General features: G+C 38.3%; 1 protein-coding gene across 1 annotated transcript in view; it reads left to right on the plus strand.

Annotated features, from left to right (window-relative positions):
- Positions 1–15,743, plus strand: part of LOC137361412 (alpha-2-macroglobulin-like protein 1) — a 236,562-nt gene that overhangs the window by 26,706 nt on the left and 194,113 nt on the right. The window contains exons 5-8 of the mRNA XM_068026280.1: positions 9,061–9,211; positions 10,159–10,384; positions 11,121–11,247; positions 11,751–11,872. Coding sequence (XP_067882381.1) covers positions 9,061–9,211; positions 10,159–10,384; positions 11,121–11,247; positions 11,751–11,872 — 626 coding nt within the window. The remainder of the gene's footprint in view (positions 1–9,060; positions 9,212–10,158; positions 10,385–11,120; positions 11,248–11,750; positions 11,873–15,743) is intronic.

Consider the following 15,743-nt stretch of genomic DNA (forward strand, 5'->3'; position numbering starts at 1 on the left):
TCAATGTATCCTGTAATTTATCTCAATGTATTCCTGTAATTTATCTCAATGTATCCTGTAATTTATCTCAATGTATCCCGTAATTTATCTCAATGTATCCCTGTAATTTATCTCAATGCATCCCTGTAATTTATCTCAATGTATCCTGTAATTTATCTCAATGTATCCTGTAATTTATCTCAATGTATTCCTGTAATTTATCTCAATGTATCCTGTAATTTATCTCAATGTATCAACGTAATTTATCTCAATGTCTCCTGTAATTTATCTCAATGAATCCCGTAATTTTTCTCAATGTATCCCTGTAATTTATCTCAATGTATCCTGTAATTTATCTCAATGTATCCTGTAATTAATCTCAATGCATCCCTGTAATTTATCTCAATGTATGCTGTAATTTATCTCAATGTATCCCGTAATTTATCTCAATGTATCCTGTAATTTATCTCAATGTATCCCTGTAATTTATCTCAATGTATCCTGTAATTTATCTCAATGTATCCCCGTAATTTATCTCAATGTATCCTGTAATTTATCTCAATGCATCCCTGTAATTTATCTCAATGTATCCTGTAATTTATCTCAATGTATCCCTGTAATTTATCTCAATGTATCCTATAATTTATCTCAATATATCCTGTAATTTATCTCAATGCATCCTGTAATTTATCTCAATGTATCCCTGTAATTTATCTCAATGTATCCTGTAATTTATCTCAATGTATCCCGTAATTCATCTCAATTTATCCCTGTAATTTATCTCAATGTATCCTGTAATTTATCTCAATGTATCCTGTAATTTATCTCGATGTATCCCTGTAATTTATCTCAATGTAACCTGTAATTTATCTCAATGTATCCTGTAATTTATCTCAATGCATCCCTGTAATTTATCTCAATGTATCCTATAATTTATCTCAATATATCCTGTAATTTATCTCAATGTATCCTGTAATTTATCTCAATGTGTCCTTGCAATTTATCTCAATGTATCCTGTAATTTATCTCAATGTATCCTGTATTTTATCTCAATGTACCCCTGTAATTTATCTCAATGTCTCCCTGTAATATATCTCAATGTATCATGTAATTTATATCAATGTATCCTGTAATTTATCTCAATGTATCCCTGTAATTCATCTCAATGTATCCCTGTAATTTATCTCAATGTATCCTGTAATTTATCTAAATGTATCACTGTAATATATCTCAATGTATCCTGTAATTTATCTCAATGTATCCCGTAATTTATCTCAATGTATCCCTGTAATTTATCTCAATGTATCCCCGTAACTTATCTCAATGTATCCTGTAATTTATCTCAATGTATCCCTGTAATTTATCTCAATGAATCCCGTAATTTATCTCAATGTATCCCCTAATTTATCTCAATGTATCCTGTAATTTATCTCAATGTATCAACGTAATTTATCTCAATGTATCCCTGTAATTTATCTCAATGTATTCCTGTAATTTATCTCAATGTATCCTGCAATTTATCTCAATGTTTCCTTTAATTTATCTCAATGTATTACTGTAATTTATCTCAATGTATCCCGTAATTTATCTCAATGTATCCTGTAATTTATCTCAATGTATCCTGTAATTTATCTCAATGTATTCCTGTAATTTATCTCAATGTATCCTGTAATTTATCTCAATGTATCCTGTAATTTATCTCAATATATCCTGTAATTTATCTCAATGTATCAACGTAATTTATCTCAATGTCTCCTGTAATTTATCTCAATGTATCCCGTAATTTATCTCAATGTATCCCTGTAATTTATCTCAATGTATCCTGTAATTTATCTCAATGTATCCTGTAATTTATCTCAATGCATCCCTGTAATTTATCTCAATGTATCCTGTAATTTATCTCAATGTATCCCGTAATTTATCTCAATGTATCCTGTAATTTATCTCAATGTATCCCTGTAATTTATCTCAATGTATCCTGTAATTTATCTCAATGTATCCCCGTAATTTATCTCAATGTATCCTGTAATTTATCTCAATGCATCCCTGTAATTTATCTCAATGTATCCTGTAATTTATCTCAATGTATCCCTGTAATTTATCTCAATGTATCCAATAATTTATCTCAATATATCCTGTAATTTATCTCAATGCATCCTGTAATTTATCTCAATGTATCCCTGTAATTTATCTCAATGTATCCTGTAATTTATCTCAATGTATCCCGTAATTCATCTCAATGTATCCCTGTAATTTATCTCAATGTATCCTGTAATTTATCTCAATGTATTCTGTAATTTATCTCGCTGTATCCCTGTAATTTATCTCAATGTATCCTGTAATTTATCTCGATGTATCCCTGTAATTTATCTCAATGTATCCTGTAATTTATCTCAATGCATCCCTGTAATTTATCTCAATGTATCCTATAATTTATCTCAATATATCCTGTAATTTATCTCAATGTATCCTGTAATTTATCTCAATGTGTCCTTGTAATTTATCTCAATGTATCCTGTAATTTATCTCAATGTATCCTGTATTTTATCTCAATGTATCCCTGTAATTTATCTCAATGTCTCCCTGTAATATATCTCAATGTATCATGTAATTTATATCAATGTATCCTGTAATTTATCTCAATGTATCCCTGTAATTCATCTCAATGTATCCCTGTAATTTATCTCAATGTATCCTGTAATTTATCTAAATGTATCACTGTAATATATCTCAATGTATCCTGTAATTTATCTCAATGTATCCCGTAATTTATCTTAATGTATCCTGTAATTTATCTCAATGGATCCCGTAATTTATCTCAATGTATCCTGTAATTTATCTCAATGTATCCCTGTAATTTATTTCAGTGTATCCCGTAATTTATCTCAATGTATCCCTGTAATATATCTCAATGTATCCTGTAATTTATCTCAATGTATCCTGTAATTTATCTAAATGTATCCTGTAATTTATCTCAATGTATCCCGGTAATTTATCTCAATGTATCCTGTAATTTATCTCAATGTTTCCTATAATTGATCTCAATGTATCCTGTACTTTATCTCAGTGTATCCCGTAATTTATCTCAATGTATCCCTGTAATATATCTCAATGTATCCTGTAATTTATCTCAATGTATCCCTGTAATTTATCTCAATGTATCCCCGTAATATATCTCAATGTATCCGGTTCTTTATCTCAATGTATCCTGTAATTTATCTCAATGTATCCAGTATTTTATCTCAATGTATCCCTGTAATATATCCCAATGTAACCTGTAATTTATCTCAATGTATCCCTGTAATATATCTCAATGTATCCCGTAATTTATTTCAATGTCTCCTGTAATTTATCTCAATGTATCCCTGTAATTTATCTCAATGTATCCTGTAATTTATCTCAATGTATCCCTGGAATTTATCTCAATGTATCCTGTAATTTATCTCAATGTATCCCTGTATTTTATCTCAATGTATCCCTGTAATTTTTCTCAATGTATCCTGTAATTTATCTCAATGTATCCTGTAATTTATCTCAATGTATCCCCGTAATTTATCTCAATGTATCCTGTAATTTATCTCAATGTATCCCTGTAATTTATCTCAATGTACCCTGTAATATATCTCAATGTATCCTGTAATTTATCTCAATGTATCCTATAATTTATCTCAATGTATCCCCGTAATTTATCTCAATGTATCCTGTAATTTATCTCAATGTATCCTGTAATATATCTCAATCTATCCCTGTAATTTATCTCAATGTATCCCTGTAATTTATCTCAATGTATCCTGTAATTTATCTCAATATATCCTGTAATATATCTCAATGTATCCTGTAATTTATCTCAATGTATCCCTGTAATTTATCTCAATGTATCCCTGTGATTTATCTCAATGTATCCTGTAATTTATCTCAATGTATCCCTGTAATTTATCTCAATGTATCCTGTAATTTATCTCAATGTATCCCTGTAATTTATCGCAATGTATCCTGTAATTTATCTCAATGTATCCTGTAATTTATCTCAATGTATCCCTGTTATTTATCTCAATGTATCAACGTAATTTATCTCAATGTACCCCTGAAATTAATCTCAATATATCCCTGTAATTTATCTCAATGTATCCCCGTAATTTATCTCAATGTATCCTGTACTTTATCTCAATGTATCCCCGCAATTTATCTCAATGTATCCCCGTAATTTATCTCATTGTATCCTGTAATTTATCTCAATGTATCCCTGTAATTTATCTCAATGTATCCCGTAATTTATCTCAATGTATCCCTGTAATTTATCTCAATGTATCCTGTAATTTATCTCAATGTATCCCCGTAATTTATCTCAATGTGTCCTGTAATTTATCTCAATGTAGCCCTGTAATTTATCTCAATGTGTCCTGTAATTTATCTCAATGTATCCTGTAATATATCTCAATGTATCCTGTAATTTATCTCAATGTATCCTGTAATTTATCTCAATGTATCCTGTAATATATCTCAATGCATCCTGTAGTATATCTCAATGTATCCCTGTAATTTATCTCAATGTATCCTGTAATTTATCTCAATGTATCCTGTAATATATCTCAATGTATCCCTGTAATTTATCTCAATGTACCCTGTAATTTATCTTAATGTATCCAGTAATTTATCTCAATGTATCCTGTAATTTATCTCAATGTATCCCTGTAATTTATCTCAATGTATCCTGTAATTTGTCACAATGTATCCTGTAATTTTTCTCAATGTATCCCTGTAATTTATCTCAATGTATCCTGTAATTTATCTCAATGTATCCCCATAATTTATCTCAATGTATCCTGTAATTTATCTCAATGTATCCCGTAATTTATCTCAATGTATCCTGTAATTTATCTCAATGTATCCTGTAATTCATCTCAATGTATCCTGTAATTTATCTCAATGTATCCCTGTAATTTATCTCAATGTATCGCTGTAATTTATATCAATGTATCCGGTAATTTATCTCGATGTATCCCCGTAATTTATCTCAATGTATCCTGCAATTTATCTCAATGTATCCTGTAATTTATCTCAATGTCTCCTGTAATTTATCTCAATGTATCCTGTAATATATCTCAATGTATCCTGTAATTTATCTCAATGTATCCCTGTAATTTATCTCAATGTATCCCTGTGATTTATCTCAATGTATCCTGTAATTTATCTCAATGTATCCTGTAATATATCTCAATGCATCCTGTAATTTATCTCAATGTATCCGCGTAATTTATCTCAATGTATCCCCGTAATTTATCTCAATGTATCCTGTAATTTATCTCAATGTATCCCTGTAATTTATCTCAATGTATCCTGCAATTTATCTCAATGTATCCTGTAATTTATCTCAATGTATCCCTGTAATTTATCTCAGTGTATCAACGTAATTTATCACAATGTATCCTGTAATTTATCTCAATGTATCCCTGTAATTTATCTCAATGTAACCCTGTAATTTATCTCAATGTATCTTGTAATTTATCTCAATGGATCCCTGTAATTTATCTCAATGTATCCTGTAATTTATCTCAAAGTATCCTGTAATTTATCTCAATGTATCCTGTAATTTATCTCAATGTATCCCTGTAATTTATCTCAATGTGTCCTGTAATTTATCTCAATGTATCCCTGTAATTTATCTCAATGTATCCTGTAATTTACCTCAATGTATCCTGTAATATATCTCAATGCATCCTGTAATTTATCTCAATGTATCCCCGTAATTTATCTCAATGTATCCTGTAATTTATCTCAATGTATCCTGTAATATATCTCAATGTATCCCTGTAATTTATCTCAATGTATCGTGTAATTTATCTCAATGTCTCCTGTAATTTATCTCAATGTATCCCCTAATTTATCTCAATGTAACCTGTAATTTATCTCAATGTATCCTGTAATTTATTTCAATGTATCCCTGTAATTTATCTCAATGTATCCTATAATTTATCTCAATGTCTCCTGTAATTTATCTCAATGTATCCTGTAATTTATCTCAATGTATCCCTGTAATTTATCTCAATGTCTCCTGTAATTTATCTCAATATATCCTGTAATTTATCTCAATGTATCCTGTAATTTATCTCAATGTATCAACGTAATTTATCTCAATGTATCCTGTAATTTATCTCAATGTATCCCTGTAATTTATCACAATGTCTCCTGTAATATATCTCAATGTATCCTGTAATTTATCTCAATGTATCAACGTAATTTATCTCAATGTATCCTGTAATTTATCTCAATGTATCCCTGTAATTTATCTCAATGTATCCCTTTAATTTATCTCAATGTCTCCCTGTAATTTATCTCAATATGTCCCTGTAATTTATCTCAATGTATCCCTGTAATTTATCTCAATGTATCCTGTAATTGATCTCAATGTCTCCCTGTAATTTATCTCAATGTATCCCTGTAATTTATCTCAATGTATCCTGTAATTTATCTCAATGTATCCCTGTAATTTATCTCAATGTATCCTGTAATTTATCTCAATGTATCCCTGTAATTTATCTGAATGTATCCCTGTAATTTATCTCAATGTGTCCTGTAATTTATCTCAATGTCTCCCTGTAACTTATCTCAATGTATCCCTGTAATTTATCTCAATGTATCCTGTAATTTATCTCAATGTATCCCTGTAATTTATCTAAATGTCTCCTGTAATTTATCTCAATGTATCCTGTAATTTATCTCATTGTATCCTGCAATTTATCTCAATGTATCCTGTAATTTATCTCAATGTCTCCCTGTAATTTATCTCAATGTATCCTGTAATTTATCTCATTGTATCCTGCAATTTATCTCAATGTATCCTGTAATTTATCTCAATGTATCCTGTAATATATCTCAATGTATCCTGTAATTTATCTCAATGTATCCCTGTAATTTATCTCAATGTATCCCTGTAATTTATCTCAATGTGTCCTGTAATTTATCTCAATGTATCCCTGTAATTTATCTCAATGTATCCTGTAATTTATCTCAATGTATCCCTGTAATTTATCTCAATGTATCCCGTAATTTATCTCAATGTATCCTGTAATTTATCTCAATGTATCCCTGTAATTTATCTCCATGTATCCTGTAATTTATCTCAATGTATCCTGTAATTTATCTCAATGCATCCCTGTAATTTATCTCAATGTATCCCTGTAATTTATCTCAATGTATCCTGTAATTTATCTCAATGTATCCCCGTAATCTATCTCAATGTATCCTGTAATTTATCTCAATGTATCCTGTAATTTATCTCAATGTATCCCCGTAATTTATCTCAATGTATCCTGTAATTTATCTCAATGCATCCTGTAATTTATCTCAATGTATCCTGTAATTTATCTCAATGTATCCCGTAATTTATCTCAATGTATCCTGTAATATATCTCAATGTATCCCTGTAATTTATCTCAATGTATCCTGTAATTTATCTCAATGTATCCTGTAATATATCTCAATGTATCCCTGTAATTTATCTCAATGTATCCTGTAATATATCTCAATGTATCCCTGTAATTTATCTCAATGCATCCTGTAATTTATCTCAATGTATCCCGTAATTTATCTCAATGTATCCTGTAATATATCTCAATGTATCCCTGTAATTTATCTCAATGTATCCTGTAATTTATCTCAATGTATCCTGTAATATATCTCAATGTATCCTGTAATATATCTCAATGTATCCCTGTAATTTATCTCAATGTATCCTGTAATTTATCTCAATGTATCCTGTAATATATCTCAATGTATCCTGTAATATATCTCAATGTATCCCTGTAATTTATCTCAATGTATCCTGTAATTTATCTCAATGTATCCTGTAATATATCTCAATGTATCCCTGTAATTTATCTCAATGTATCCTGTAATTTATCTCAATGTATCCTGTAATATATCTCAATGTATCCCTGTAATTTATCTCAATGCATCCTGTAATTTATTTCAATGTATCCTGTAATTTATCGCAATGTATCCTGCAATTTTTCTCAATGTATCCCTGTAATTTATCTCAATGTATCCTGTAATATATCTCAATGTATCCCTGTAATTTATCTCAATGTATCCTGTAATTTATCTCAATGTATCCTGTAATATATCTCAATGTATCCTGTAATATATCTCAATGTATCCCTGTAATTTATCTCAATGTATCCTGTAATTTATCTCAATGTATCCTGTAATATATCTCAATGTATCCTGTAATATATCTCAATGTATCCCTGTAATTTATCTCAATGTATCCTGTAATTTATCTCAATGTATCCTGTAATATATCTCAATGTATCCCTGTAATTTATCTCAATGTATCCTGTAATTTATCTCAATGTATCCTGTAATATATCTCAATGTATCCCTGTAATTTATCTCAATGCATCCTGTAATTTATTTCAATGTATCCTGTAATTTATCGCAATGTATCCTGCAATTTTTCTCAATGTATCCCTGTAATTTATCTCAATGTATCCTGTAATTTATCTCAATGTATCCTGTAATATATCTCAATGTATCCTGTAATATATCTCAATGTATCCCTGTAATTTATCTCAATGTATCCTGTAATTTATCTCAATGTATCCTGTAATATATCTCAATGTATCCCTGTAATTTATCTCAATGCATCCTGTAATTTATTTCAATGTATCCTGTAATTTATCGCAATGTATCCTGCAATTTATCTCAATGTATCCCTGTAATTTATCTCAATGCATCCTGTAATTTATCTCAATGTATCCCTGTAATTTATCTCAATGTATCCTGCAATTTTTCTCAATGTATCCCTGTAATTTATCTCAATGTATCCTGTAATTTATCTCAATGTATCCTGTAATTTATCTCAATGTATCCCCTGAGATTTACCCCAATTACCCCCGAATTTCCCCTCAAAGTGTGATGGTCTTTGCTTTGGGGAAATGTATATTAATCTCCTCACCTCCTCAACCTGTGGGACTCCTCAGCAACCCCCCTCCCCCACCACCCCCCCCAAGCCCCTGTAAACTGTGGGTTCAGTTCCTGTTATTTCTCCTGTGCCATGTGTTAATATATCTTTTATTTCAGCAATGGGGACAGCTGGGTTTACCACCTCTGCAAGATTTGGATTCGCGCAGCCCGTGAGATTACTTCATGCACCCCTGCTCCCATCCAGACTAGCCGTTCCAGTCCGAGAGTTCTTCCCCGAGACATGGATCTGGGATCTCGTCCCTGTCGGGTAAGACCACGGCCGGAATCTCCATCTGCAGACTGCCCCGCGGCTCGGATAGACCGTTTCCCGAGGTCGTGAACTTTCAGGCTCTGGGCGCAGGGTGTCCAAGCCTCTTGTAATAGGCCCGAGAGTATCAACCTCCATCTCAACTCATCACGCTCCCTCCTCCTCTTTGAGTTCATTTCCCTCCTTACCCTCCCTGAATTTCTTCCGGCCCACAACCCTCACGTAAACTCACCTTCCAAATGCCAACTGACTCTTCCCAGTGATTCTCCACTTCCGGATGGAGAAATTCACGATTCCTCCAGCTCTCCGGCCCCCAGCCCCCAAGAAAAGCATTCCAAAATCCCAACCCAATCCAGTCCGCCCCAATAACTGCTCCCATCCCATTGAGACCAAGGGACAGAGATTGTTCCGAGATGTGTTTGGGTCAGACCCGCTCCCCGCACCCAGTGACAAAGATCAAGCCGGGCGCCAATGCTTCCCGCTCACTCAAGCTTCCCTCCAGAGAACTCAGCTTAACAACTGAGGCGGATGCTCGCCATGTAGGACTGAGGGAGCGCGGCGCTGTCGGAGGGTCAGTACTGAGGGAGTGCCGCACTGTCGGAGGGTCAGTACTGAGGGAGTGCCGCACTGTTGGAGGGTCAGTACTGAGGGAGTGCCGCACTGTCGGAGGGTCAGTACTGAGGGAGTGCCGCACTGTTGGAGGGTCAGTACTGAGGGAGTGCCGCACTGTCGGAGGGTCAGTACTGAGGGAGTGCCGCACTGTCGGAGGGTCAGTACTGAGGGAGTGCTGCACTGTCGGAGGGTCAGTACTGAGGGAGTGCTGCACTGTCGGAGGGTCAGTACTGAGGGAACACCACACTGCAGAGGAATTCTCCCCCATGACCTGGGGCCAGTTTTTCTACCACAATGAACATCCTAATCTGCTCTAACTGTGTGTCCTGTCTCAGGTCGACTGGCTCAATCTCCCTCCCCATCACTGTACCTGACTCAATAACAGAATGGAAAGGCAGTATGTTCTGTACTGGACAGGCCGGCTTTGGGATCTCAGACACCGTCTCACTCAATGCCTTCAAACCCTTCTTTGTGGATCTGGCTCTGCCCTACTCGGTCATCAGGACCGAAGGGTTCACACTCAAAGCCAAAGTGTTCAACTACATGAAACAGTGCATCATGGTGAGTCAGCTGGCTGGCTAATCGACTGTGGGAGGAGGCACCACCGGCTCTGCTATTCTGTGTGCGTGTGTGCACTGGGGTGGGGGGGGGTGTGTGTGAAAGGCAGGGCTGGGTAAACTCAGCACAGGCCGGGAATGGAGCCTGGGCCTTTCCTGCTCTATATGTGTGGGGCTCAGTGCCAGACAGGGTGTGGGATCAAGTTCACCCAACACAGGCCGGGAATGGAGCCTGGGCCTTTCCTGCTCTGTGGGTGGGGCTCAGTGCCAGACAGGGTGTGGGATCAAGTTCACCCAACACAGGCCGGGAATGGAGCCTGGGCCTTTCCTGCTCTGTATGTGTGGGGCTCAGTGCCAGACAGGGTGTGGGATCAAGTTCACCCAACACAGGCCGGGAATGGAGCCTGGGCCTTTCCTGCTCTGTGTGCGCAGGCTTCGGTACCACACTGGGTGTGGGATCAGGTTAGCCCAGCACAGGCCGGGAATGGAGCCTGGGCCTTTCCTGCTCTGTGTGCGCAGGCTTCGGGACCACACTGGGTGTGGGATCAGGTTAGCCCAGCACAGGCCGGGAATGGAGCCTGGGCCTTTCCTGCTCTGTGTGCGTGGGTGATTGGATCCTGGAGGACAGGGAGTGCCCTCCGGAGATGAGGATAATTGAACAGGAGGAGGTGGGGAGTGTTGTGTTTGAGTCTTGTGCCGTTGGTGATCTAACCCTTTCCTGCTCCTTTTCTCTCCCTCAGGTGAAGATAACTCTGCTGGAGGCCCAGGGCTTTAATGTGACCTCCGACAGCAGAACCGCACAAGAGACATGCATCTGCTCGAAGGACAGTGTGACCTTCAGCTGGAATCTCACTGCTACTGAACTGGGTCAGTCAGTAACTCAAGGCCCAGGCTCCGATCCCAGCCTTTGCTGAGTGAATCAGCCCGGGTTCCTGCTCCTGATCCCTGTCCAGTGACCCCTGGGTTAGGGAGGGGGGTGAATCAGCCCGGGTTCCTGCTCCTGATCCCTGTCCAGTGACCCCTGGGTTAGGGAAGGGGGTGAATCAGCCCGGGTTCCTGCTCCTGATCCCTGTCCAGTGACCCCTGGGTTAGGGAGGGGGTGAATCAGCCCGGGTTCCTGCTCCTGATCCCTGTCCAATGACCCCTGGGTTAGGGAGGAGGGGGTGAATCAGCCCGGGTTCCTGCTCCTGATCCCTGTCCAGTGACCCCTGGGTTAGGGAGGAGGGGGTGAATCAGCCCGGGTTCCTGTTCCTGATCCCTGTCCAGTGACCCCTGGATTAGGGAGGAGGGGGTGAATCAGCCCGGGTTCCTGCTCCTGATCCCTGTCCCGTTTTCTCTCACCTCTCTCCCTCTCTCTGTCTGTGTTGCAGGAGAACAGAATTTGACAGTTCAAGCAGAATCCATTTCCTCAGAATCTCTGTGTGGGAATGAGGTGATAACCGTGCCTGTCAAAGGAGCAGTGGATGTTCTCCGTAAACCTCTCCTAGTTCGGGTTAGTGTCAACCCTTGCAAACCCAGACTGGTCTCTCTCCATCCAGTCTCTCACACTCCTCCTCTCATACTGCGCTCCCTCTACCTCCTTCTGTCTCTCTCTCCATCTCTCTCTCTCTCTCTGTCATTGTCTCTCTATTTCTCTTATCTCTCTCTTTGCCTCTCTCTCCATCTCTCCCTCTGTCTCTCCCTCCATATCTGTCTCTCTGTCATTGTCTCTCTCTCTGTCTCTCCATCTCTCTCTCTGTCTCTCACTTCCCCTCTCTGTCTCTCTCTCTCTTGCAGATTTTCACTCTCTCTCTCTCTCTCTCTCTCTCTCTCTCTCTCTCTATCTTGTGGATTTTTCACTCTGACTCTCTCTCTCTTGTGGATTTTCATTCTGTCTGACTCTCACTCTGTCTCTTGTGGATTGTCACTCTCTCTGACTCTCTCTCTCTCTCTTGTGGATTTTCACTCTCTCTGACTCTCTCTCTCGTGGATTGTCTCTCTCTCTGACTCTCTGTCTCTCTTGTGGATTTTCACTTTCTCTGACTCTCTCTCTCTCTCTTGTGGATTTTCACTCTCTCTGACTCTTTCTCTCTTGTGGATTTTCAGTCTCTGACTCTCTCTCTCTTGTGGATTTTTACTCTCTAAAACTCTCTCTCTCTCTCTCTCTTGTGCATTTTCACTCTCTCTGACTCTCTCACTCTCTCTCTCTCTCTTGTGTATTTTCACTCTCTCTGACTCTCTCTCTCTTGTGGATTTTCACTTTCTCTGACTCTCTCTCTCTCTCTTGTGGATTTTCACTCTCTGACTATCCCTCTCTTGTGGATTTTCACTCTCTCTGACTCTTTCTCTCTTGTGGATTTTCAGTCTCTGACTCTCTCTCTCTCTCTTGTGGATTTTTACTCTCTAAAACTCTCTCTCTCTCTCTCTCTTGTGCATTTTCACTCTCTCTGATTCTCTCACTCTCTCTCTCTCTCTTGTGTATTTTCACTCGCTCTGACTATCCCTCTCTTGTGGATTTTCACTCTCTCTGACTATCCCTCTCTTGTGGATTTTCACTCTCTCTGACTCTTTCTCGCTTGTGGATTTTCAGTCTCTGACTCTCTCTCTCTTGTGGATTTTCACTCTCCGACTCTCTCTCTCTCTCTCTCTTGTGCATTTTCACTCTCCGACTCTCTCTCTCTCTCTCTCTTGTGCATTTTCACTCTCTCTGACTATCCCTCTCTCGTGGATTTTCACTCTCTCTGACTCTTTCTATCTTGTGGATTTTCAGTCTCTCTGACTCTCTCTCTCTCTTGTTGACTTTTCACTCTCTCTGACTCTCTCTCTCTCTCTTGTGCATTTTCACTCTCTCTGACTCTCTCTCTCCTGTGGATTTTCACTCTCTCTGACTCTCTCTCTCTCTCTTGTGCATTTTCACTCTCTCTGACTCTCTCTCTCTTGTGGATTTTCACTCTCTCTGACTCTCTCTCTCTTGTGGATTTTCATTCTGTCTGACTCTCACTCTGTCTCTTGTGGATTGTCACTCTCTCTGACTCTCTCTCTCTCTCTTGTGGATTTTCACTCTCTCTGACTCTCTCTCTCGTGGATTGTCTCTCTCTCTGACTCTCTGTCTCTCTTGTGGATTTTCACTTTCTCTGACTCTCTCTCTCTCTCTTGTGGATTTTTACTCTCTAAAACTCTCTCTCTCTCTCTCTCTTGTGCATTTTCACTCTCTCTGACTCTCTCACTCTCTCTCTCTCTCTTGTGTATTTTCACTCTCTCTGACTCTCTCTCTCTTGTGGATTTTCACTTTCTCTGACTCTCTCTCTCTCTCTTGTGGATTTTCACTCTCTGACTATCCCTCTCTTGTGGATTTTCACTCTCTCTGACTCTTTCTCTCTTGTGGATTTTCAGTCTCTGACTCTCTCTCTCTCTCTTGTGGATTTTTACTCTCTAAAACTCTCTCTCTCTCTCTCTCTTGTGCATTTTCACTCTCTCTGACTCTCTCACTCTCTCTCTCTCTCTTGTGTATTTTCACTCGCTCTGACTATCCCTCTCTTGTGGATTTTCACTCTCTCTGACTATCCCTCTCTTGTGGATTTTCACTCTCTCTGACTCTTTCTCGCTTGTGGATTTTCAGTCTCTGACTCTCTCTCTCTTGTGGATTTTCACTCTCCGACTCTCTCTCTCTCTCTCTCTTGTGCATTTTCACTCTCCGACTCTCTCTCTCTCTCTCTCTTGTGCATTTTCACTCTCTCTGACTATCCCTCTCTCGTGGATTTTCACTCTCTCTGACTCTTTCTATCTTGTGGATTTTCAGTCTCTCTGACTCTCTCTCTCTCTTGTTGACTTTTCACTCTCTCTGACTCTCTCTCTCTCTCTTGTGCATTTTCACTCTCTCTGACTCTCTCTCTCCTGTGGATTTTCACTCTCTCTGACTCTCTCTTGTGGATTTTCACTCTCTCTGGCTCTCTCTCTCTCTTGTGCATTTTAACTCTCTCTGACTCTCTCCTGTGGATTTTCACTCTCTCTGACTCTCTCTCTCCTGTGGATTTTCACTCACTCTGAGTCTCTCTTGTGGATTTTCACTCTCTCTGGCTCTCTCTCTCCCTCTTGTGGATTTTCACTCTCTCTGACTCTCTCTCTCCTGTGGATTTTCACTCTCTCTGACTCTCTCTTGTGGATTTTCACTCTCTCTGGCTCTCTCTCTCCCTCTTGTGGATTTTCACTCTCTCGAACTCTCTCTTGTGGATTTTCACTCTCTCTGACTCTCTCTCTCTTGTCGATTTTCACTCTCTCTGACTCTCTCTTGTGGATTTTCACTCTCTCTAACTCTCTCTCTCTTGTGGATTTTCACTCTCTCTGACTCTCTCTCTCTCTTGTGGATTTTCACTCTCTCTGACTCTCTCTCTCTCTTGTGGATTTTCACTCTCTCTGACTCTCTCTCTCTCTCTTGTGGATTTTCACTCTCTCTCACTCTCTCTCTCTAGTGGATTTTCTCACTCTGTGACTATCCCTCTATAGTGGATTTTCACTCTCTCTGACTCTCTCTCTTTATTTTAGATTTTCACTCTCTCTGACTCTCTCTCTCTATTGTAGATTTTCACTCTATCTTACTCTCTCTCCCTCTTGTGGATTTTCACTCTCACTGACTCTCTCTTTCTTGTGGATTTTCACTCTGTCTGACTCTCTCTCTCCTGTGGATTTTCACTCTATCTGACTCTCTCTCACTCTCTTGTGGATTTTCACTCTCTCTGACTCTCTCTCTCTCTCTTGTGGATTTTCTCTCTCTCTCTCTCTTGTGGATTTTCTCTCTCTCTCTCTCTCTTGTGGATTTTCACTCTCTCTGACTCTCTCTCACTCTCTTGTGGATTTTTACTCTCTCTGACTCTCTCTCTCTCTCTCTTGTGGATTTTCTCTCTCTCTCTCTCTCTTGTGGATTTTCTCTCTCTCTGACTATCCCTCTCTTGTGGATTTTCACTCTCTCTGACTCTCTCTCTTTATTGTAGATTTTCACTCTCTCTGACTCTCTCTCTTTATTGTAGATTTTCACTCTATCTTACTCTCTCTCCCTCTTGTGGATTTTCACTCTCACTGAATCTCTCTCTCTTGTGGTTTTTCACTCGCTCTGACTCTCTCTCTCTGTCTCTCTTGTGGATTTTCACTCTCTCTGACTCTCTCTCTCTTGTGGATTTTCACTCTCTCTGACTATCCCTTTCTCTTGTGGATTTTCACTCTCTCTGACTCTCTCTCTCTTGTGGATTTTCACTTTCTCTGACTATCCGTCTCTCTTGTGGATTTTCACTCTCTCTGACTCTCTCTCTCTTGTGGATTTTCACTCTCTCTGACTCTTGTGGATTTTCACTCTCTCTAACTCACTCTCTCTTGTGGATTTTCACTCTCTC

This window comes from Heterodontus francisci, unplaced genomic scaffold (assembly GCF_036365525.1).
Source record: "Heterodontus francisci isolate sHetFra1 unplaced genomic scaffold, sHetFra1.hap1 HAP1_SCAFFOLD_739, whole genome shotgun sequence".
Taxonomy (NCBI): Eukaryota; Metazoa; Chordata; class Chondrichthyes; order Heterodontiformes; family Heterodontidae; genus Heterodontus; species Heterodontus francisci.